This window comes from Ipomoea nil, unplaced genomic scaffold (assembly GCF_001879475.1).
Source record: "Ipomoea nil cultivar Tokyo-kokei standard unplaced genomic scaffold, Asagao_1.1 scaffold0869, whole genome shotgun sequence".
Taxonomy (NCBI): domain Eukaryota; kingdom Viridiplantae; phylum Streptophyta; class Magnoliopsida; order Solanales; family Convolvulaceae; genus Ipomoea; species Ipomoea nil.
This window is the reverse complement of record NW_017617297.1, coordinates 790,617-815,000: the sequence shown is the minus strand read 5'-3', so window position 1 is coordinate 815,000 and position 24,384 is coordinate 790,617. Positions and strand designations below refer to the sequence as shown.

Sequence of the window (24,384 nt, the reverse complement as noted above, 5' to 3'; positions counted from 1 at the left end):
TAACAATAATAATAATAATAATAATAATAATAATAATAACAATAACAATAACAATAACAACAATAACAATAACAATAACAATAACAATAACAATAATAATAATAATAATAATAATAATAATAATAATAATAATAATAATAATAATAACAATAATAACAATAATAATAATAATAATAATAATAACAATAATAATAATAATAATAATAATAATAATAATAATAATAATTAAGCCAATCATATTTTATTGACAAAGAGAGTATTCAAATCACACACCAAATTGAAGTACTGGGAACTACCTCGCAATGTCCTTATTTGACAATCAGCAATTAGCAGATTATATTAGCGAATTTAACCAGCGAATTATATCAACGGTCGGTAGAAAGATATTTGAAAAAAATTAGCTATTTAGATTAACATGTAAATAAAATGACCTAAGGGTATATATATATATATTTAATAATAATAATAATAATAATAATAATAATAATAATAATTGTTTTAAAAATATATATATACATACATACATATATATATATATATATATATATATATATATATATATATATATATATATATATATATATATATATATATATATAATTAAGACAATCATATTAACTACTTTGGGGATTTATTGACAAAAAGAGTATTCAAATCACACAACAAATTGAAGTGAGAAACTATCTCGCAATGTCCTTGTTTGGCAATGCAGTTAGCTCTTCAATATTAGTATATATTTAATATTTTATATCCTAATTTTTATTTGCTCTCCCTTATGTCCCGTATTTGGTTTCAACCATACCTATACAATTATTTTATTGACAATTATAATCAATCTTGACTATATTATCTTGCATTTGTAAACTTAGAATTGCGTATTTAAATACGCAAATTTAACATTCAATTATCTATGCATGAACAATTCTAATATAATCTTGTCTTGATATACTTTAAAGTACTTATTTAGAAAAAAAAAAATATTGGGCATTATCTCAATCGCGCAATGCGCGTAAAAAATTAGTAATAGAAATAAAAGTAAATTTTGACTCTTTATATATAATAATTTTACAATAGTCAAATAGGTCCGCTTCAATTCCTATAAATTATAGTACTTTCAATTCCTATAAATTATAGTACTATAACTTTATATTAAATCAAATTCTTTGGAATTAGGAAGGCAAACTTTTTAGAATTTTAGACCGTCTTAATTTCTTCGTACATAAGTCAATCCAACACTAATATATAAAACAAAAATATACAATAATTTTGTTTCTTTTTTAAATAAAAGTGCCCCAAAAATTTGGGGGCACAAAAGCTATATGCTAACTGTTACTAGCTAGCGTATGTAATAATGTAAGTACATACATACATTTGGGGCCCCCAAAATTTAGGGGTCCTGTGCGTAGGCCCTGGCCAAACATGGTCAGGGACGGCCCTGGTCGTTCATGGACCTGTGCACGTCGGCTCAAATATTGTCGATTCACACATGTATACTACATTAGATGTGTGCATACCCACGTTTAGGTGTGTGCACGGTATATGTCCACATTTTTGTATTTTAAGGGTGTTTACATGTGAATGCAACATATATATATATATATATATATATATATATATATATATATATATAATAACAGAAGTGCGGTGACCGAGCTTTCCTTATATAATCATAATATAAGATATTAAATAAGATGTATTATATGTTATTTATACATACACTGTATCTATGATAAGATTAATGTTAGGGTCCATTTGGAAAGCAGGAAAATTCTGGAAAATGAGTTATTTTCTGAAAAATGCTTTCCTTTCTCGTGTTTGGCTGCACAGCAGAAAACTGTCTTTGTGTGTTTGGCTCATTTTCTGAAAAATGATGTAGAATTGTATAATTAAACATTTTATATAATTAATTATTTTGTTTAAAATATATTAAATTTACAATAATATTATAAATAATAATATTTATTTTTAAATCAAATAATATTATTTATTAAAAAATTAAAAAAAATAACAAAAAAAATGACGAAAACCAGAGAGTAAAACTTACTCTCTGATTTCCGGCCGAAAACCAGAGAAAAGATCTCTGGTTTCTGGCTGGAAACTAGAGAGGACTACTATCTGGTGTCCGCCATCGTCCCGGCTGCGAGGTACGGCGCGTCAGGTGCGAACGCCGCCGACGTCGATATGTTCACCGCCTTCACAATCACCATGGCTCACCGATCAATCCAAAAACGAAGACGTCCTCCCTCGTGTGTAGAGATTGCGAAATGGATCTAGGGTTGGGTTTTAGAATTGGGAGGAATTCACAGTGTTGTCGTTGTAGACAGAGACGACAGTGGTTGTTGTTGTAGACAGAGACGAAGGTGGTTGTTGTTGTAGGCCAAAGAAGCATTCCGGAAAATGACTTCCCCAAAAAAAGGTGAAGTCATTTTCCGGAAAGTTGAGCTCATTTTCCATTGACCATGCCTCATTTTTCTTTGACTTCTCATTTTCCAGCTTACCCAAACACCAAAAACCCGGAAAATGATTTCCAGAAATCATTTTCCGGGTTTCCATATGCATTGATAAATTGCAGGTACTGACGAGGACTTTATGGATTCTGCTTGGGTATGGAGGACACGCCTAATTGAACGGTGCCGGTTCTTCTTGTGGTTCATAACCAAAGGAAGACTCCTCACCAACATAGAACGTATGCGAAAGGGGTTGACGGATGACGCTTCTTGCACGACTTGCGGGGAAGGCGAAGAATCTTTGGCCCACGTGCTTCTGGAATGCAGTTTTGCCAAGGATTGTTGGAAAAGAACCTACCATCCGGTGTCCTTCAAGTACAGGTTGACAACCTTCCTACAATCTTGGCTTAAGGATAACTGTACCTCATCAGCATGGCTAAACGGCTGCCCGTGGGGTGTCACCTTCACCTACACATGCTGGGAAATATGGAAAGCTCGCAATCGGAGGATATTTGATAACATCACCTCGACTCCCGTTGATGTTGTGCGCCGAGCTAGTAGCCTTGCTTCAGAAACCGTTGAGATCTTCTTTAAGAACAAATGTGACCAGGTTGGCAGACTAAGGTGGGTTTGTTGGCATCCCCCAGACCTGGGTTGGATTAAAATCAATACAGATGGGGCCTTCAAAAGTAACACGAAACTGGCGAGTGCCGGGGGACTTGTAAGGGACCACAAAGGTGATTGGCTTTATGGGTTTTACACGAATATTGGGGTATCTAATATCTTTGCCGCGGAGCTGTGAGGCTTAAGGGATGTTCTACGACTGGCAAAGGACAGGGGTTTTAGAAGGGCCATTCTTGAATTGGATTCTGAATCTGTGGTGGCCGCCATGGACGGGGACAAGATCGTTGATGAATGCTCCTCTTCCATTTATAAAGATTGCAAACATTTGGCTTCGAATATGGAAAAAGTGATATTCAGGCACACATTGCGCGAAGGCAATAAGTGCGCGGATCACCTGGCGAATCTAGGCCAGGCTGCGAGTTGGGGGACAACGTGGCTTGAACTCCCACCGCCTAGTCTTAATCATCTGCTGGAAGCTGACGCCTACGGTGCAAGCTCTGCAAGAGTGTGGTAGTCTCTAGTGTTTCTTTTCCCGTAGAGTACGGGTCTTTCCTCACCAAAAAAAAAAAAAAAATGCATTGATAAATTGTCCGTTTTAATTCTTTCCTTATACAATCATAAAATATATATTTTAAAATTTACCATCACTCCTTTTCAGCTGATTTTCCTTTTATGTACAAACTTTAATAGCAAAATACTATTTTAACTTTTTATTATTCTTAACTTATTCATTGCAAAAGATTTCCTAACCTTTTAATAATAATAATAATAATAATAATAATAATAATAATAATAATAATAATAATAATAATAATAATAATAAATTAATAATAATAATGGAGAATATAATTTTTAAGAGGATTTTGATTGTGATGGGGTTCGTACATAAGACTTTTCTTATTGAAATCATATAATTAAGGATAAATTTGAAAATCTCAAGGAAAAATTAAAATCTGAACAATCTTAACCATTCATTTGATTTAATAATTTGACGGTAATTTTTTCTACTCATTATAGGCCTAACTTCTTTTGCCTCTTATTAGTATAGTAGATTATAACAATTAAATTAGTGTACACAAAAAGAAGTTCAGATTTTCTTTATTTTTTTCCTATTCTATTTACAGCTCTTTTTCTTCTTTGTGGTAGGAATTAAAATATAATAATATTTCCTTAATTTGATTTTTTCTTTCAACCATTAGAAAAAGCAAAAAATATTATTTTTTGAATCCTCATCATAAAAGAATATGAATGACATACTATAATTGTTCTAAGGATAGTAGAATGCATTGTCTTCTCTGTTTAAAATTTAAATCAAACCTTATTTGGTGTAGTACAAATTTTAATTATCTATTTCAAATCTATATTATTTTAATTAAAATGTACATTTTATTACAAGTTGATCTACCACATATGAGACAAAATGTCAACAAGACAAAAGTATGCCGCCTAAAATATTAAAAAGGGTTAACATATTAATTTTCGTTGCGTACGTACTCTACAAATCACTTTTGACTAAGTAATTAGGTTTTCAATATCACTCTAAAGAGAAGTGTGAAATTCTTAATTTTCCAATGCCATCTTATTTAGAAAAAGTATTCAAAATACAACAAACTCATTCGCGTACCCCGGCCCATACCTCTCTAGACTTGTTCACAAACCCTTCGAGCCGACTAAATGTTTGCTAATGCCACATTTGAATTTTTTCTTGACTTGCTATTTACAGTGAAGTCTACTCCAATAATCAATTGTTTTAAACTCATATTTATAGAACTTAGCAAGAAAACTAGCACTAATATTTTTATTGTCGTTTGCCAATTAACTATTATGTAATGTGATGATACATCCATTATCATTCTAAATAGGTAGTTATAGGATCAAATTACAGTGGTGAAGACATTGATTCATACTTTACCTTGCAAAGAATCGAGTGCTTCAAAAAAATAAAAATATTTTTATTGTCATTTTAAACTCCACGTGTATACTTTGGATTGTAACTTTTAAGTGTACATACGCAATTTCGATTGCTTTTGATCCATATGCATACATCTTTGACTTACATGCAATTAAAATTGAAACTCTTCCAAGTTCAATCTTGGTAAATTTTTATGTCTTACTTGAATGGAATATACTTGAATTGTTATTTCCTAAGTGTTTCGTGACTTTTTACAACCGGCCTATTTGAAATTTTGAAGTCCTTACTTGAATTGAATATCATGCGGCATTCACAAATTGATCTAAATCCTTTTTTTTTTTTTTTTTTTTCAAGATTTTTCCAGCCATAAAATACATTTGATGATTTGAGAATTTCTCATTCAGATTCAGAAGAACATTAACTCCTCAACTCTTCTTCAAAATCAACATTAACTTACCTAGCTAATTACTTTTCTTAGCTTTCACATTAAAAAAATAAAAATAAAATCTTAGGTGATCCCACACAGCTTCGTCGGACTATTAATCCTAAGCTCAGAGGACCCCGCCCTAGAGTCACTATAGAAGTAAATCGCGAGCGGTCATATATATCATAGTTTTCATGTGCGCGCAAGGGCTCAAGAACATATAATTGTTACCGTTTGAAGCACCACAAGACCAGTGAACTCCTGGTGTATTTCAACAATCTAGTCCTTTGGATAGCGTTGGACCTCTGATCTTCTATACCTAAAAAAAAAAAAAATGCCCAAACTAGGAAAACCACTTGCACAATTCAAATTGCCTCCAAGAAACCATAACCATTAGATGACAAAGGTTGAGCTAGCTACTGGAACAAAGAAACCAGAACCATTAGATGACAAAGGATGAGCTAGCTGCGCTACTGGAACAATATAATGTGCCACGAAGGTGGTACTGGAAGGAGGGTGTCACAAGGAGCTGCTGCGTGGCAGCAGGCTGGAAGAATTGAAGCTACATATATATATATATATACGTACTGGAACAAGCTGGCTTCACGAGATGGCTGCTTCGTGGTGGAGAATTGAAGGTGTCACGATCCTGGCGCTGCGTGACAAAGATTGAGCGAGCTGAGCTAGCAACTGGAACAATGTGCCTGCCACGAAGATGCAGCAGGAGAGGTTGGCTGGAACCATGTCTTCACGAGGTTGCTACTTCGTGGTCCCGGCCGGCTTCATGGAAGCTGATCGAGATGGTTACTGGAATTCAATGCAACGTAGCATGAGGAAGAGCGCAGCTAATGGAAGGTGGTGACACGTTGCTGCTGATCGATGAACATCTGGAATTTGATCACCAAAGCTAATTCTTGCTACCAAGATTCCCTTCTTAATCCACTCATTTTGGCCTCTTCCAACTCCATACTCCTAGCAAAATAACACAAATTAATTAAGAACTAATCCTCATGGAATTTAGACTAATCTATAAACAAAATGACCTAATGTAGGGGTAAAAATATGAACAAATAAACATGGATGGAATGGAACCAGAAAATCATTTGAGTGGGGGGAAGTTTAAATAATGTTAGAAATGTCAATGACAAAATATCAAATAGTCATAATAGAGTTAAAATACAAAATACATTATAAATTACAATATGATGTTTTTGATAGATTACATGATAGTTAGGGTCGGAACAAAAAATATACTTAGTGGTGTGAAAATATGAAAATGTTTATGAAAAAATATGAAACATAATCAATTAAATAAAATAATTTGAATAACACATACTATATTGATTATACTCATAAATACTTTTTAATTTTAATTTATTTTAGTTAAAACAACTTTAACTTTTTCTAAATTAATTCGAATACAATGAAGTATAATATAAATTTGAATACTACATTAATTAAATGATTCATAAAATATAAAATAAAAGAGCATTTAATTTGTTAATTAAATAAGTCATAAAAAGTATACTAAAAAATATTTAATTTATGAGACATCTTTAAATAACCCTCTGGAACCCTAATTCGCTCTCGTCTGTGCTTTTCGACTACTCAAATTCCTACACGACCGTCTCCTCCTTGAAGCAAGCGGATCGAAGGCGGCGGGTCGAATTGTCTTCTCCTGCCACCATCTCCACCGCAAACATCGTCCGCCTTCATTGTCTTCAATTCTTTGCCTTCACCGTTTTTTCTTTCATTCCCCGCCTTTGCACGGTTATTTCCCTTTACTTTATTTTACTGGTTTAATTTTGTTTGTCATTTTTGTGTTTTTCCTCTCGTTGTTTTTTACGAGTTACTTTCTCTCGTTTACTTGGCGAGTTCTTTTTTTCATAAAGCGTGAAACGATAAAACTGGTCATGTAGTATGTGAATCTCATTCTGGGTGACAAACATGACAATGAAAAAGAGACTCCTATGAACTATGATATGCAGTTCAGCCCGATGGAGAGATATTGTCAATGGATAGAGGAATGGAAATAGATACTCAGGTGGTATGCAAGACTATTCAACCACTGTTAGTCTTTGGTACATTTGACCAAATCATTAAAGAAGCTTTAAGTTCCTCCAAAGAATACCACTGTTAGTCTTGAGTACGTTTGACCAAATCATTAAAGAAGCTTTAAGTTCCTCCAAAGAATCCGGTTTCAAATTTGTGAAACAGTCTGCGAATCAAGTTTTTCAGAAGTTGTTTACGTTTCAGCGTATGCTTAATTATGTCAAGAAATGAAAGGGATAAAATAAGAAAAAGTGTTGCTAATGAGATTAGAACATATGACATAATGCTTTTAATAAACACCAAATTTGAAGTTCAACCAACTAAACTACTCAAACTATTAACAATTTAAACATAAATATAAATTTTATATAATATTTAATGGTATGTATGTATGTATGTATGTATGTATGTATGTATGTATGTATGTATGTATGTATATATATATATATATATATATATATATATATATATATATATATATATATATATATATATATATATATATATATATATATATATATACACACACACACACACACACACATACATATATATAAAGGGGTGGGGTGGGGGAGAGGGGGTAGTTGCCCATACAGTGGCTCCGTCCGTGCAAATAAACACTTATCAGTCGGCTAGGGTCACAAGGTGATGCTTAATTACCTTCTTGATTTGAGCCTGTCAGATATGAGTAACCTAGGCTGATTTACCACTTTGTGATCATTTGCCAACTAGGGTTACAAGACAGGTTTCTTCAGTGCACACCTTTAAATAGTTGTTGCAAATTTCCCTTATCACCCCAAAAGAATATGAAGAATAACCCTTGAATATAAATAGATTTCTGTCTCATATATAATTTTGCATTAGTTAGAGAGAATAACATTATATTCTTTTGCTAAAGGCCTTGTGGTCGAGCGGCATAGTTGTGGCCTCTCAAATGAGAGGTCTCAGGTTGAAACCCTAGTGTGGATGTAGTGGTCGAGTAGCATAGTTGTGTTCCCTCAAATGAGAAGTCTCAAGTTCAAACCCCAGTGTGGATGTATGAATAGATACTACATTGAAACTAGCTGCGCAAGATCTAACTTTAATTTGTGCCAATTTATTCAAAGTGTAAATGAAACTAGTTGCGCGAGATCTAACTTTAATTTATGCCAATTAATTACATACAATTTCCTGTGGAAGTTATTGAAGTTAGGACATTTATATATGAATTGACCAAGTGGCTTGTGGTCCACTGATACCTGATTGCTCCTTTAAATGGGAGGTGAAAGGTTCGAACCTCACTTGGGGCAAGTAGTGTGTATATAGGGTATCCCCTTCCTATATAATATAATAAAATTTATATATGAATTAAGAGTCCACAGATCGTAGGTCAAGTATATATTCAGGCGATAATTTAGCAGTTAAAATAATAACAAAAGTTACTTCTTCAAGACACTTCACATTTGTCAAATATAGTACATTTTTGGGCTAACCATCATGATAGATACCCCGAGCAGGGTACCCAGTCAAGATTATACCTTGGCGGTCAGGGTTTACAATTTCACTATGTCCGCGGAGGATGGGTGGAGTCTGGTAGCCTGACATCCGGTCAGGGTAACCGGCTCATTCAGTCGGTTCGGTTAGACGACCGGTGAAGGCAGTCGGTTCAGGGTCCCAACCAGGTGTCGCACACCGAGGTGGTGGAGTATAGATTTTCGAAGATCTTTTTCAGATTTGGCTCGAGATTTCCCTTCCACGGTTCCGCTGGTGATTTGCTAGAATAGTTGAGTCGCCCCTATTCAAGCGTGCGATCGGTAGCCCACACGGTCAACCACAACGCGCTGCCGGTTGAAGTGCTCGTGGTAACACCCAACCCACCGATGGCACCAATTGCCCTTACTATTGCTGAAGTCATAACGCACATGCTAGATATGTACGAACGTGAAAGAGGTTTACCCGTACTCACTAGTCAACCACTACTTAACCAGTCAGCGCCCTTGGGGCCCGAGGGGCGCACCGCTTCTCAGTCAACCAAGCACTTTGTTCTCTTAGAAGGCCGCACGTCGGCCAGGCTAGGGCAACGCTATTGGTCCGCTCATAGTTGGGACATGCAGCTTCTGCTCGGTCAATTTTTGATCGGCTGGGCAGTCGAGCCAGACGTCGCTCGCCCACCCGACTAGGTAGGGCGCTAGGGAGCACTCCTCACCAGAGCCCTAGCAAGAGAACATGTATAGCGTGCAGCTTTCAAGAGCAGGTGAGAGGTTGTTGCAGGAGACCTAGAGAGTAGTGGGGAAATGCCAGCCATGCGGGCGCGGGTACAACATGTCGTAGCTAATTTGGCCAAAGAAATTAAGGACTTGCGACAAAAATTGGAGGGGAGAGAGAAACCGACTGCTAAAGCCTTACTGAATTCCTCCCCCTTCAAGGCAAAAATCTTAACTTATAAGGCCCCGACAGACTTCAAGTTGCTCTAGCACCCATCGTATGACGGGTCTAGGAAACCGCGTGACCACCTTATCAGCTTTCATGCCAAAATGCAAGTGATTGGGGCTGAGGACCCGGTGATCTGTCGTGTGTATTTCCCTACGTTGACTGGTCCTACGCAAAGGTGGTTCTTTTCTTTACCGCCGAGATTAGTCACAAGTTTCGAGGTTTTGGCTAATCGATTCCTGACGCACTATGCTGCAGCGGGCATGCAACCCAAAAAGTACTTTTCAGATCTGGCTTGGGTACGCCAGAATGAAGGAGAGAGCCTACGAAGTTATATAGTGCGGTAGCAGAAAGAGGTCCAAGCAGTCGAGGGATGGGATGACAAGACAGCCTTAACCCTTTTTATAGAGTTTTTGCGTGCTGACGGGCAATACAGTAAGCTTCGTGATGAAAATCCTCAAACTTATACACAAATGCAACTCCAGTTCGCCTAAGGGATAAGCCGCAGGTTATATATCCAAATGCAACTCCATACTGCCGGTATGATCGCACAAATACCCACAAAACGAAGGAGTGCGAATCACTCAAGAATGAGATCGAGACATTAATCCAGTCTGGTCAGCCGATGCCTCCCAACTAGTGGCGTCGACCAGGACTGCCTTAGCACTCTGACATTGCGCCTAGATCGGCTGGCAAGACAGTGAATAAGGGCAAGCAACCGGCACGGGAAGAGGAGAACGATCGGAACTAGAAGTACAAGCCAATCATTAATATGATTTAGGCTGCCCCGAGGGAGGGGATACGGTAGGCGCTCGGAAGGCCTATGCCAAGAAGTTATACATTGGGGTGATTGCCACTCAGAATTCCGACCGCAAGAAAGCCTGTCAAGAACCGATCATCTTCACTGACGACGATTTGCCTAGGGGCCCGACTCCTCTTCGCGATGCCTTGGTTATTGCCATGGACATACAAGGAACGGTAGTCAGACGGGTTCTGGTGAACACGGGAGGTAGTGTGAATGTGCTATATCTGGAAACTTCCTCTCTTGTGGTCGAGATGGGAACGTTGCCCTACGTGAGAAAGCTTGAGATGGAATTCGTGATAGTTAGTTTGGAATGTGCGCATAATGTGATCCTCAGTCGACCATACCTCGAGGACCTATGTGCCTTGGTCTCCATCGAGCGTTTATCTATGAATTTCCACACACCGGCTGGCGTTAAAGTAGTGCGTTGTGATCAAAAGATAACTAGAAATTTTTATCTGTAAGCTTGTCGCAAAATGGGAGAGAGGGATTTGTGAGTAAATACTATAGCTCACCAGTTGGATGAACGGCTCAACTAGCGCCCTATGCTAGAGGTTGAGCTGGAAGGGGTTGCTCTGGATCTTGACTGCCCTTAGAGAAAGGTGAGAATCGGGCTCGAGCTGACGGACGCGATCAAGTAGGCAGTCATTTAGGTGTTGAGGGACTACAAGGAAATCTTTGCGTGGGAACCTGAGGATATGTCAGGGGTAGACTAGGAAAACTTTGAATGGGATGAAGTGTACTGTTATAGAGTGATGCCCTTTTGTTTAAAAACTCGGGAGCCAACTATACACGCATGGTAGCCAGGCTATTCACGAGCCTGATAGAGAAGTCTATGGCCGCCTACGTGGATCACATTTTGGTCAAAAGCAAGGAGGGGGAGGACCATGTGAAAGACCTTGCTGACTGCTTTAGCATTATGAGAAGGTACAATTACTCTTAACCCTAAGAAGTGTGCCTTCATAGTTAGGGGAGTAAAGTTCTTGGGGTACATGGCGACCATGCGGGGAATCGAGCTCAACCCCGAAAAATTGAGGGCAATTTTAGACATGCAGCCACCCAAAAACCTCAAAGAGATGCAGCGGCTGATTGGATGACTGGTTGCACTTAGCCGATTTCTTTCTAAGTCCGCCGACCACACCCTACCCTTCTTGAGGCTATGAAGAAGCAGGAAGGTTTCTAGTGGACGGAGGAATGTTAGGTCGCCTTTGAAGATTTGAAGAAATACCTCTTGTCACCCCCGTTGTTGTCAAAACCCAAGGAGGAAGAGATCTTATTTTTATGCCTAACCGCCTCTCAAAAGGCTGTCAGGTCGGTCCTGGTCCGAGAGGAAGAAAAGACGCAACACCAGTCAACTATGTAGGTCGAACGCTGAAGGCAACAGAAATAAGATATTTTCCACACGAAAAAGTGATATATGCATTGGTCATAAATGTGAGCAAGTTGGTCCCCTATGAGGTCACACACGCTGACCGCCCATGAGATCACCCACGTGCCCAAGCGGGGAATGCCGAGGCCAATATATTATCTAAGTTGGCATTAGGTGGTCTTCCTAATAACCATCTCTCACTAGCCTACCGAACGGAGACAGTAGAAAGGCCTAGTACCGAGGCGTTGCTTGTCTGCCAGACTACTACGGCACCCGAGGTATACCCCAACCCAGTTACGCAGCCCGAATGGTTCTGGATCGCAGACATCATAAGGTACAAAGATAAGCGCGAGCTCCCTAGTGATGCCAAGGCCGTTATAAAGGAAACCTATCGAGGAATCTACGCAGCCCATCAAGGCGTTAACATTTTCGTTATGAAGCTAGTAATTTAAGGCTACTATTGGCTGACCATGGTGAAAAACTGCATAGAGGAAGTCATAAAGTGCCCAACCTGCCAGTATTTCACTAAGAAGGACACTCGAGCAGCTACTTTCTATACGCCGGTCACTACCGTGATTCCCTTTGCGAAATGGGAGTAGATCTGCTTGGACCATTGCCTCAAGTGCTCGGTCGGTATCGGTTTTGCATCGTCGCTGTTGACTATTTCACTAAGTGGGCAGAAGTCGAGCCCCTGGTAACCATCATTGACTACTAGTGTCCTCAATTTCTTTGGAAGAATGTTATTTGCAGATCAGGCAGCCGGTTACTGACAATGGTAACCGGATACCCAATCAGGATTATGCCTTGGCGGTCAGGGCTCACAGTTTGACTATGTCTAAGGAGGACGGGTGGAGTCTAGTAGTCGGGTCAAAAAGTGAAATGTGAAAAATTTCCCATGCATTGACAATAATAGGATGATTTTGAAAGGTGGACAAAAGTAGGAAAAGATACTTTGGGACGTGCGTTTGGGGTCAGAAACGCATGTTCCAAATGCGTTTGAATATTTTTTTTCGAAATGTTAACCACAGACTCCCACTTACGTTTCATGTACATAATACATGAAATGCAAGTGGGACTTGCGTATGGGCCCGATGTACGCATTGCTTCCTTTGTTCTTCCTTCCTTGGCTTCCAGCTTATACTCGTGGCACTTCAAGACTGCATCCAATGCTTCTTTGCATTTCTTGTTTCCGGAATGAGGATTCGCGAGGCTTAGGCTTGCGATTTAAGTGTCGTTTGTGGCGAAGAACAAAGGAATCAAGTTCTTATTCGGTACGAAGAATCTTACTTCCTCCACGATTGTATGGTTAAAGAGGTTGTGATTGGTGACGACAACAATGCCGAACGTGACTGAACAAATAACGCAATCGACAATTTCGTGGCTCTGGTTATCGACATACTTTGCCCGGTCTGCTACAAAAGCTGCAATTCCTTGAAGCTAAAGCTTCGATTTAAGCCATTTACAGAACTGCCCCAAATTCGGGTTCTGCCCGTGGTATCTTATGTACACATCGCAACTCCAGCATTGGACGCTGGTGAGATGGAGCCTTTTGGCAAAGGAAATCTGGGGGATAGGAAACGAGAAAGAAATATGAGGATCAGTGTCGGGTCCCGACACCTGGATGCACGCCACAATATTGAGCATTGGGTCGCCAGGTTTGTCAGAAAAATCGTATCTCCATCTATTGAGGCAAGAAACTGCTGGAATCTGAGCCGGAAAGCAAGCTTTCTTCTCTGAAGGTGCCGCCAAGGTCGTCTGCGTACATCGGGCCCATATGCAAGTCCCATTTGCATTTCATGGATTATGTACATGAAACGCAAGTGGGACTTGTGTCTGTGGTCAACATTTTGAGTGTTTTTTTTCAAATGCATCTGGGACATGCATTTCTTACCCCAAACGCATGTCCCAAAGTATCTTTTCCTACTTTTGTTCACCTTTCAAAATCATCATATTATTATCAATGCATGGGAAATTTGTCACATTTCAGTCTTTGATCCCCAGTAGCTTGGCCTCTGGTCAGGGCAACCGGCCCATTCATTCGGTTCCGTTAGATGACCGGTGAAGGCAGTAAGTTAAGGGTCCCAACCGGGTGTCGTACTTAGAGGAAGTGGAATACATATTTTCAAATATCTTTTTCAAATTTGGCGCCGGAATTCCTTTCCTTGTATTAGGAAAGGATTATGGCAGTTTATAAGCTTTCCTAGTTCTAAATTTGTTAATTTCTTCTTTCTTTCCTTTCCAAAGCATGTAAATCTTCTATAAATACTCCATGAAGACACATTGTAAAGGGTTCTAAATTCAATACAAGCCCAATTACTTTGTTCACTTATTCTCTTAGTTTTTCTTTTTTCTTTATTATTTTGCAGTTGTGTTGGTCCGACGCATAGTTATCTTGTAGCCGTAAAACCAACACATGGCAAATTATGTTGTGCAACCGTGTGCACCATGCATGGTGCACACTGTTCTATGTTCATAATTACTGAACTATATGTTCATAATTATTAAGCTATATATTCATAATTTTTGAACTTCATATTCATAATTATTGAACTCTATATTCACAATTACAGAACTCTATGTTCATAATTTTCGATGTTCATATTCCCAATTGTTGAACTATGTATTCACAAATCACAGAACTATATGTTCATAATTTGATAACTATACAGTTTAGAAATTATGAATCTACAGTACAGAAATTATGAATCTACAGTACAGATATTATAAATCTACTGTATAGAAATTATGAATCTACTTTATTTAAATTATGAATCTACGATTTAGAAATTATGAATTATAGTATAAAAATTATGAATTGAAACCGTGTGCACCTTGCATGGTTCACACGGTTGCACAGGATAACGATACCCAACACATCCAATTGGCTAGCTAGTTCATTACTTCATTATATATTAATCCTTGAACACCACATAACATTTACCAACCAAACCATTTCCCTGGCCATCACATACAATATCCATGGCTAAAATGAGCATTAATATTCTCATTACAATCTATGTTCAGTTCTTGATTTTCACGGTAGGTTCATCTCTACCGGAAGATCCCATCAAATGCACCATTAACAACACCATGAACTGCACAATCACCAACTCCTACGGGACCTTCCCGGACCGCGGGGTTTGCCGCGCCGCCAAGGCCGTGTACCCGAAGACCGAGGCGGAACTGTTGTCCATAATAGCCGGCGCGACCAAGCAGAAACGGAAAATGAAAGCTGCGACTCGATACTCGCACAGTATCCCCAAGCTGGCGTGCCCGGAGGGGGACGACGGTCTGCTCATAAGCACCAAGTATCTTAACCGGACGTTGGAGGTGAACGCTTCCAGCATGACAATGACGGTGGAGAGCGGAGTGAGTCTCCGGCAGGTGATCGAGGAGGCGGCTAAAGCGGGGCTGGCGCTGCCTTACTCGCCGTACTGGTGGGGGTTGACGGTAGGTGGGCTTATGGGTACGGGGTCGCATGGGAGCAGTTTGTGGGGAGTTGGGAGCTCCGTGCATGATCATGTGATTCACATCCGGATTGTCACGCCGGCCACCGAGAAAGAGGGATACGCCACCATTCGAACACTCAAACAGGGAAACTCCGACATTAAAGCAGCCAGGGTTTCTCTTGGAGTCCTTGGAGTTATTTCGCAGGTACTATATATCCCTCAGCTCCCTCCTATTCGTTCAACATACATGACCATGTAATGTTAGGAATGAATTGAACATGTTTTGAAGGTTACTTTCAAACTACAACCAATGTTCAAACGGTCCATATCCTTTGTGGTGAAGAATGATCGAGACTTGGGAAAAGAAGCAACTAAATTTGGATTCCAACACGAATTTGCAGATATGAAATGGCTTCCCAGGGACCGCCATGTTGTGTATCGTGTTGATGACCGCGTCTCTACCAACACCTCAGGCAACGGCCTTTTTGATTTCTTTGGGCTTCGAGCCGTTGGAACGGACTGCCTGAATGCTTTAAGGGAGAAAGGTTAGCTTTAAACCCACACCCTACATGCACACTTCTTAATTTGTATGTAAATTTTGCATTTTAGATCCGAGTTTACCTTAAGGTGGACCCGGGTCTTCAGAATAATTTGTCATAGTGTTTAATTTGCCATAAACATATTCTATATATGGTACAACTTTAATTTTAAAGCACAATGTACAAAATGATTATCATTAAAAACATGGACATAAATGAGATATATACACGCAATTTTGTGGATGGATTAATTCTAAATTTAATGAATTACTGTTTGTTTTGTTTGAAGTTAGGTATGGTAAGATGACAGACCATACACCTACACATACACTCTTACTTGTATTCCCTTATATTCTTAATCAGAGGAACATCAGGAATCAATTGGTGATGCCGATGAGAAATGTAGTAATCAATGGTTGATAAATGTTTGGATGGTGTGGTTTTTATCATATGGACTCACAAACGACGGTAATTCTTACGTCTTTCAATATAAAATATTTTAGTTTTCATTTCTTAAATTGTGTTACTATACGTGCAAGAGTATAATAAGGATTTATATATTAAAATTAGGTGTTAAATTTAGTGGTTACCCGGTTATCGGATACCAAAACCACATGCAATCGTCTGGTACTTGCTTGGACAGCCTCAATGATAATCTAACCTGCCCATGGGACCCTCGAGTGAATGGATTGTTTTTTCACCAAACAACATTTAGCATCAGCCTAACCAAGGTGAAGAGTTTCATAGAAGATGTGCAAAAGCTGGTGGATTTGGAACCCAAATCCCTCTGCGTTCTAGGCCTCTACGATGGCATCCTCATGAGATACGTCAAAGCCTCCACAGCCTACTTAGGGAAACAAGAAGACTCCATAGACTTTGACATCACTTACTACCGAAGCAAGGACCCTATGGTTCCCAGGCTCTACGAAGACATTCTTGAAGAGATAGAGCAGATGGCAATGTTCAAATATGGGGCGTTGCCGCACTGGGGAAAGAACAGAAATGTGGCCTTTCAAGGGGCAATCCGCAAGTATAAAAGCGCCGGGGAGTTTTTGAAGGTTAAGAAAAAGTTTGATCCTTTGGGGTTGTTTTCTAGTGAATGGAGTGACCAAATTCTGGGCCTCAAAACGGGGCTTAGCATTGTCAAGGATGGGTGTGCCTTGGAAGGCTTGTGCATTTGCTCACAAGATAATCATTGTGCTCCAAACAAAGGCTATTTTTGTAGAGCAGGAAAAGTTTACAAGGATGCAAAGGTCTGTGTGAAGATTAATTAGCAACAACTAGGATAGATCTCCTTTTAGAGAGTTTATGGTTTATTTTAAGCTATTGATAAACTATAAGTTATATTTGGTAATGTTTTAAAAATAAGTTAGTAGATTAAAATAATAGCTTATTAAAAAAATGCAACTTAGGTTGTGTTTTAAAAATGAGCTAGTAGCTTTTAAACTTTTTTTTCAATCTTTATCTTTATTATTTTAAATAAATGGCATCCTTTACTCCTCTCAATTAAAACTCTTTTGGCTTTTTCCCTTCTCCTATTTTTTTTATTCATCCTCATTCCGCAACTCCTTCATTGCCGGGCATCCTCCTTCATTTTCATTCAAACAATTCTTCAGCAACCGTGTAATCATTGGTATGGTTTTTCTTTATATTTTAATTTATGTGTTGTTGGTATATATGTTCTTTGGGCGCGTTTGTATGTGAGACAAAAATTTGTCTGTGATTTTTTCTTTTACTTTGTATGTTAGTTGTAAGGTAGTGAGTTTTTTATTTTACTTTGTATGTTAGTTGTAGGGTAGTGAAAATATTTCTGTGTATTATGTTAAGTGATTTTGTTTTCAAATGTTGTGTCTTGCACTCTTACCCGTTCCTATTTATAATTAGGCCATTGCTGGTTGCTTTTTTTACTCTTTTTTTTTTTTGTTTAAAAATGTATTTTTTTTTTACTTGAATTGGTTGAATTGATTCATATGTCATATTTTTGCAAAACTTTAAAATAGAATGAAACTGTGAAGCAAGTAAAGTTAGGTGTTACTTGTTAGTGAACTAGTAAAGTGTATGTATGTAGAGCCTGCTGAGCATCAATTCTTGAACAAAGGCTTCCATTTTGATAATTGAATACCCTTTTCACTTCTGCTTTGTTGTGTATGGTTTTCTTGTTAGTTTAGGTTGACGAATCATATTCTTTATATATACAAAAAAAAAAAAAAAAAAAAATTTACTTTAATTTTCAGAGATGGTTGTGTCTATTCTGATTGTTTTCGAAATGACTATACACATAGACACAAACTTTATTCCTTGTACAAACAACTATCCAATTAAACATGCAATTACCCACGGTTTAACTAAATATTTCAGTAATTACTTTATTTCATAGAATTTATAGTCTTTGTCGTGATAAAAGATTACGCAAAAAATAAAAAAAAAAATCCAATTATATTATTATACTAGTTTTTCATGCGCATTGCGCGAATGTGGTAATCCCCAATGATTATTTTTAAATAAGTACTTCAAAGTATATCGATGCAAGACTATATAGAATATGTTCATGCATAGGTAATTGAATGTTGAATTTGTTTATTTAAATCAGTAATTCAAATCAAAGTATATGAATACAATATAATATAGGAGAGATTGGTTATAATCGTTATTAAATTAAATGTTTGCAACTTTGTAATAACGCTAGTAAAGAATTAGTCTAAATAAATACTACTTTTGGTTTGAATTTCGGTCTTCTTAATTCTCTTTTGGGTAGTATTGTCTTTGTCTTCATCTTCAGTACTTGTCCTCATTCTTTTTATTGGTAGTGTGTCATGTGCAATTGGATTATTACTGGCGATAGCATAAAGGGCAGCGTCATGCAATGAGATAATGGTGTATAAAGTTTTAGATTTGCCTTGTGTATATGACTGAGATCTTATTTATATTATGAACTCTTTATCTTGCAAGTGTCTGTTGATATTTGGCAGTGGTAGTTTTTTCCCCAACATGTTTCATGTATAGTGAGATGTGTGTCATAGATTCTCATGTAAAATTATTGAACAAAATATTAAAATTTATTATATTTGTAGAAGGTTCATGAGTAGTACATCTTGTTCTAATTCCATAACTTGTTTACATGATAGTAACAACAATGACTCTACAAGTAGTAGTCTGAATACTAAGTGTTTGTGTCGTCAAAGTTGATACTCATTTTGTCTTTAATCCAAATAGGTTGAGTCTAAAATATAAAATGAAATGTAAATTTATATTAGTTCTAATATATTTAAAGGATGCACAATAAGTATTTTAAATACAAGATCAATGAATGTTGAAACGGTGGTTATTTTTGAAAATTTTTTATTTTCTGGATTTGCAAGATTGATTGCAGCATTGTTGTAGTCTCAGCATCTTTTTGATGCGTCAAGTGTGTCACGATGTTCTATTGCCCTACATAGGCATTTTTGATAATGAGTTTTAAATGTAGCTACGTAAAATAATGATCTAATTACTATTTACATATTATTATCAGCATAAAATCATACAGGTCATTTAGGTGTTATGCTCGAGTTACTTTTGGTTCAACCATTATTGTTGAATAAGCTATTGTGGATAGAGAAATTCCTAGCTTATTTAAGAAATAAAATTAGATAAGGTAGTAAAAATTAATACATCTTAAATCATCTTAATGAAGAAATATGATTTACCTTTAAAGTGAACAACTGTGAGGTAATCTAGAGATATTATGGGGTAATTTCCGGCTTCAATTTCTTGGATTATTTGAATACTCTCTTTGTCAACAAATCCTCCCCAAGCAGTTAATATGATTCACTTCAAACTGTTTTTTTTTTTTCATGGTATTAATAAAATACTTGGTAAATAAATATATAGGCCCTGTTTGGTAAAATAGTTAGCTTATCCGTCAATTTTGACTAATTTGACCACTATTAATTGTATGACTTGGTTAAAAAATCAATATAAGTGTTTGGTTAATTAGCTTTTTATAACTCCAAAATGCTAAAATTAAAAAAGTTGATCAAAGCAACTTTTTCAATTAGTTTTTTTAGAAAAGAAATTATATCAAACATCTATCAGCTAACAGCTAATTTGCCAAACATCTTTCTACAATCAGCTAATGTTATAAACTAGTTATGCTCTCTAATTAACTCAATCGGCTAACAGCTAACGACCATTTACAACTTTGATATTTAATTACAAGATAGTGTAAAAAGAAGACAATGGACAATGTAGTGAATATAATTAATTAATGAATTTGAAGGTAATGAATCTTTGCATTGTAGAAAATAAAGATAATATAACTAATGAAATTATATCTCTTTTTTAATTTTTTTTATAATGAATATTTTTTTTTAAATAAAGGCATTATAGACATCTAATTCTAGATTAAAAAATGCATATGCATTATTTTTATTGTAGCTACTAATTTATTTAATTTAATAATAGTAATAAAGTGTGGTACTTACTTTTATTTCCATTCATTGTTGAGACAAATTATTTTGGAAATTTGTCAATAACAATTGCTACAATTGTTGTCAATAAAGATTGATAATAAATAATTCGAAATATATAGTTACAATAAATATTGTTATAAAGATATAGTAAAATTTAATTTACAAATTTCTTTAGAAGTTTTCATGCATTGATAAAATTTTGAGAGTGATGTGTAAACTTGTTCAATTGGAGCCAGTAGGATGTCAACATTGTTAATTATTTGGACGATGGTCCTACCGTTTAGAGTCCAAGTGTAGTTGAATTTCTGATCAACAACTTTGTAGTTAGGTCGCAGGCAGGCATGACAATGATGCAAGAACAATTTTGTTCGATAAAAAATAATAGTATAATATTTGTAAAGTAATGTACAATTGTATCATAATTATAGAAATACAGGCAAAAAAATATTTGTAGTATATGTTTAACAATTATGCGAACTGTGAATGAGATGAGATTCGATCATAAGACCTTTCTTATAGAAATCAATGAGTAAATTAAGAATAATAAATAGTTAACGGAATATTCCGTTATTAAAGTTTATACTAACGGAATGCGGGGTTATTTAAGGGAAGAAAATAATATAATAGACGGTAAAAAGGGAAAATCATTATAAAAAAATAGTAAAATCAAAATAATCTGAATGATTCATTTCATCAAATAACTTAAAGAACATTTTTTAGTTCTCGTTATAGGCCTAAGTGCCTAATTTTATTGGCTCTTATTAGTATATACTAGCATTTTGTACGCGCGATGCGCAAAAATTTATCCCTAATATTAAAACATTGATAAATATAAATAATTAAAAATTATAATTTGAATTACACACACACACACACACACACACATATATATATATATATATATATACACACACACACACATAAATAATATATGTATTTTGTACACACACATATATAATTTATCATTCATAAAAAATTAATTAAAATATAATTAAGCATTAAATTAATATATAATGATTTTAATAAAATGATAATTAAAAAATAAGGGGATAGATATATGTGTATGATAATAATGATGTGTAATCAATGTTAGAATTAAATACTAACGGTGTTATAATGGTGTAAGGGTAGTTTTGTCTAATAACATTGAAATGTACAACATTTAAAGTAAAAAGTTCACATTTATTTGCATACAAAAAGATGGACATAAATCAAGAATATAACCTTAATTGAAGCTTATTATGTTTTTAGATATAGTATAGTAGATAGATAGTAGATAGTAGATATATAGATAGATTTAATATAAATGAGGACAAAATTTTAAGTTAGAATTTAATCAAATTACCTAGAAGAACAAATTGGGATGAATGGAGAACCAAATGACTTTTAGACAATTGTGAGGGCGTATTATATTATTTTATAGACTCATGTTTTCTGAAAAATAATTTTTAAAGTGTATTCAATCAAAACATTTATAGATTTCAAAGATTTTTAAAGCAATGGATTTTAAATAAGATAGATATAATTTTCTAAACTTTAAACCTTTAACAGGGCGTTTGGTTGGAGGGATTTTAAATTCTCTTCCCACTTAATTCCCACCTAATTCCAAAGACCATTAACTTCCGTAGTTTGGTTGGAGGGAATTGCAATTCCATGGAATTGTAATACCCCCATTTTCATGGAATTAAAATCCCATGTCCCCCCCTGGTATTTTAATTCCTGGGAAAAAAAGATAGTGATGAGTCAAAATTACCCCTTTCTTTTTTTTTTTAATTTAAAATTAATGTCTAACAACAATAATGGACATTTTTGACTTTATACTACTTATTCCCTTTCAATTCCCATGTATACCAAACATTGGAATTAAATTCCCAGTAATTCTATTCCTGTCAACCAAACACTGGAATTTAAATTCTCATTTTATTCCCAGTAATTCAACTCCCATGGAATTACAATTCCTTTCCCACATAATTCCCCCCCCCCCCCCCCCCCCCCTCCAACCAAACGCCCTGTTAGAGTCTCATTCGCATTTGTTGGATTATCAAATGTTTATTTTATTTATTTATTTATTTATATATTATTATTATTATTATTATTATTATTATTATTATTATTATTATTATTATTATTATTATTATTATTATTATTATTATCCAACTGGATAGTAATCTATTTTAAAGTAATATAAAAATAATCAAAATAATTTTGTCTTGTCAACACAATTAACATCTAAACTCAAAAAAAAAAAAAAAAAAAAAAAACTCTAGCTACCAAAACTATATATATATATATATATATATATATATATATATATATATATATATATATATATATAAATGCAAATCCTGGCCCATTCTTGTCTCACCGAATCACCTCTTTGCTTATTCTTTCTTCCTAAACCCTAAGGGGCCGTTTGGTTCATGGAATGTTAGATTATCTTAGGGAATGTTAGATTGTTGGGGATGTTAGATTGTTGGGGATGTTAGATTATTGGGAATGTTAGATTCCTGTGTTTGGTTAAAATTGAGGTATGTAATATAATCATGTTTGGTTTAGGGTTATATATAGAATTAACTCTATATATATAGAATCGTAATTATATGAAAACCACTCTCTAGGTGATTTAAGAACTTGTGGATAAATTCAAATTGATCTACAAGATTTGATGAATGAAAAATCAAGTAAAAAAAATGAGCAGGGTTATTTTCATAAATATTACAAATTTTTAAAATGGGCAAGGTCATTTCCATAAATAATACTATACAAAATTCTATTTATTTTTAATCGTTAGATCTACTAAATCAATGGTTTGGATTTGTTACAGGTTCTCAATTGGGGCATGGTTCTCACCTGATTATATATATAAATGAAAAATTTTGGTGTTATGGCCCCACCCGTCCCCTTCTCTCTGCCAACGGTATTTGAATTGGACAAGTATGAGTGTATGACAATGTAAATATGATCTGTCAATTTGAAGTTAAAACGTGAAATTTCCATTTAAGAATCCTCTAATTAATGACTATATTATCGCTATCTATCTTCACGTTTATTTCAAGTTGACAAATCATATTTATTAGTCAAATTCGAAGAATACGTTAATTCGTTTACAGATATAAATGCATTATGATTGACCAATGTTTAAACTTTTTCACAGACTTTATTATTTAAAGAGAAAAATCATACAAATTCAACTCGCAAATATCAAATACATAAAAAATGACTCCATTACCATCAAGTTCAATGCCAATGCGATATTTCTTCATCATATCATACTTAATGTTATTTAGTGCTTCATCGCTCTCCCACATCCAAGCACTAAAGGTTGGCAAATTGCCTATTCCTATTCCATTCCCATTCCACCATAACATGCCTAGATCATCCAAGATGCAACATTGTTGGGGTTCCATGGATAATGACATGGCTGCTTGTATCGTTGAGGCAAATATATTTCTCGAGAAGCGTTCTGCCTTGTCCGAGTATGGTCCGCTGAAGTTGAGCACAACGTGTTGTATGGCCTTTAATGAGATGAGTGATCGATGTGCTAATGAGGGTTTTGCTTTTACGGTCTTCATTCCTCCTTTGATAAAAGAATATTGTGGTTTTAGTTAATGATTTTGAAATAATTAGTGCGAGTAATAAATGTGCATTTCAATATTTTCAAATTATTTCTTGTTGAATTAGTGGCGTAAGTCATGTTATGTTTGCATTCTTCTTCAAAAATTCATAAGGATTTAATGTTTGGTATAAACAATTGCGAAGGGTCGAACTGAGTTCAAGACTCAGTTATGGCGTTATGCAACTATATATTAAATTATAATAAAATCAGAAATTTGAAGGGCCCAACCGGGTTCGAACCGGTGACCTCTTGATCTGCAGTCAAATGCTCTACCACTGAGCTATGGACCC

At 35.7% G+C, this 24,384-nt stretch overlaps 1 protein-coding gene and 1 non-coding gene across 2 annotated transcripts; one reads left to right on the top strand and one right to left on the bottom strand.

Annotated features, from left to right (window-relative positions):
• The first annotated feature begins 14,992 nt into the window (after positions 1 to 14,992).
• Positions 14,993 to 17,419, top strand: LOC109178732 (probable L-gulonolactone oxidase 6). Its single transcript, XM_019328272.1, has 4 exons — positions 14,993 to 15,693; positions 15,778 to 16,033; positions 16,391 to 16,495; positions 16,598 to 17,419. Exons 1-4 carry the CDS (start codon positions 15,019 to 15,021, stop codon positions 17,299 to 17,301), a joined length of 1,740 nt encoding a protein of 579 aa, XP_019183817.1. The 5' UTR covers positions 14,993 to 15,018; the 3' UTR covers positions 17,302 to 17,419.
• Positions 17,420 to 24,312: 6,893 nt separating this feature from the next.
• Positions 24,313 to 24,384, bottom strand: TRNAC-GCA. Its single transcript has one exon. It is a non-coding gene; the product is annotated as a tRNA-Cys (tRNA).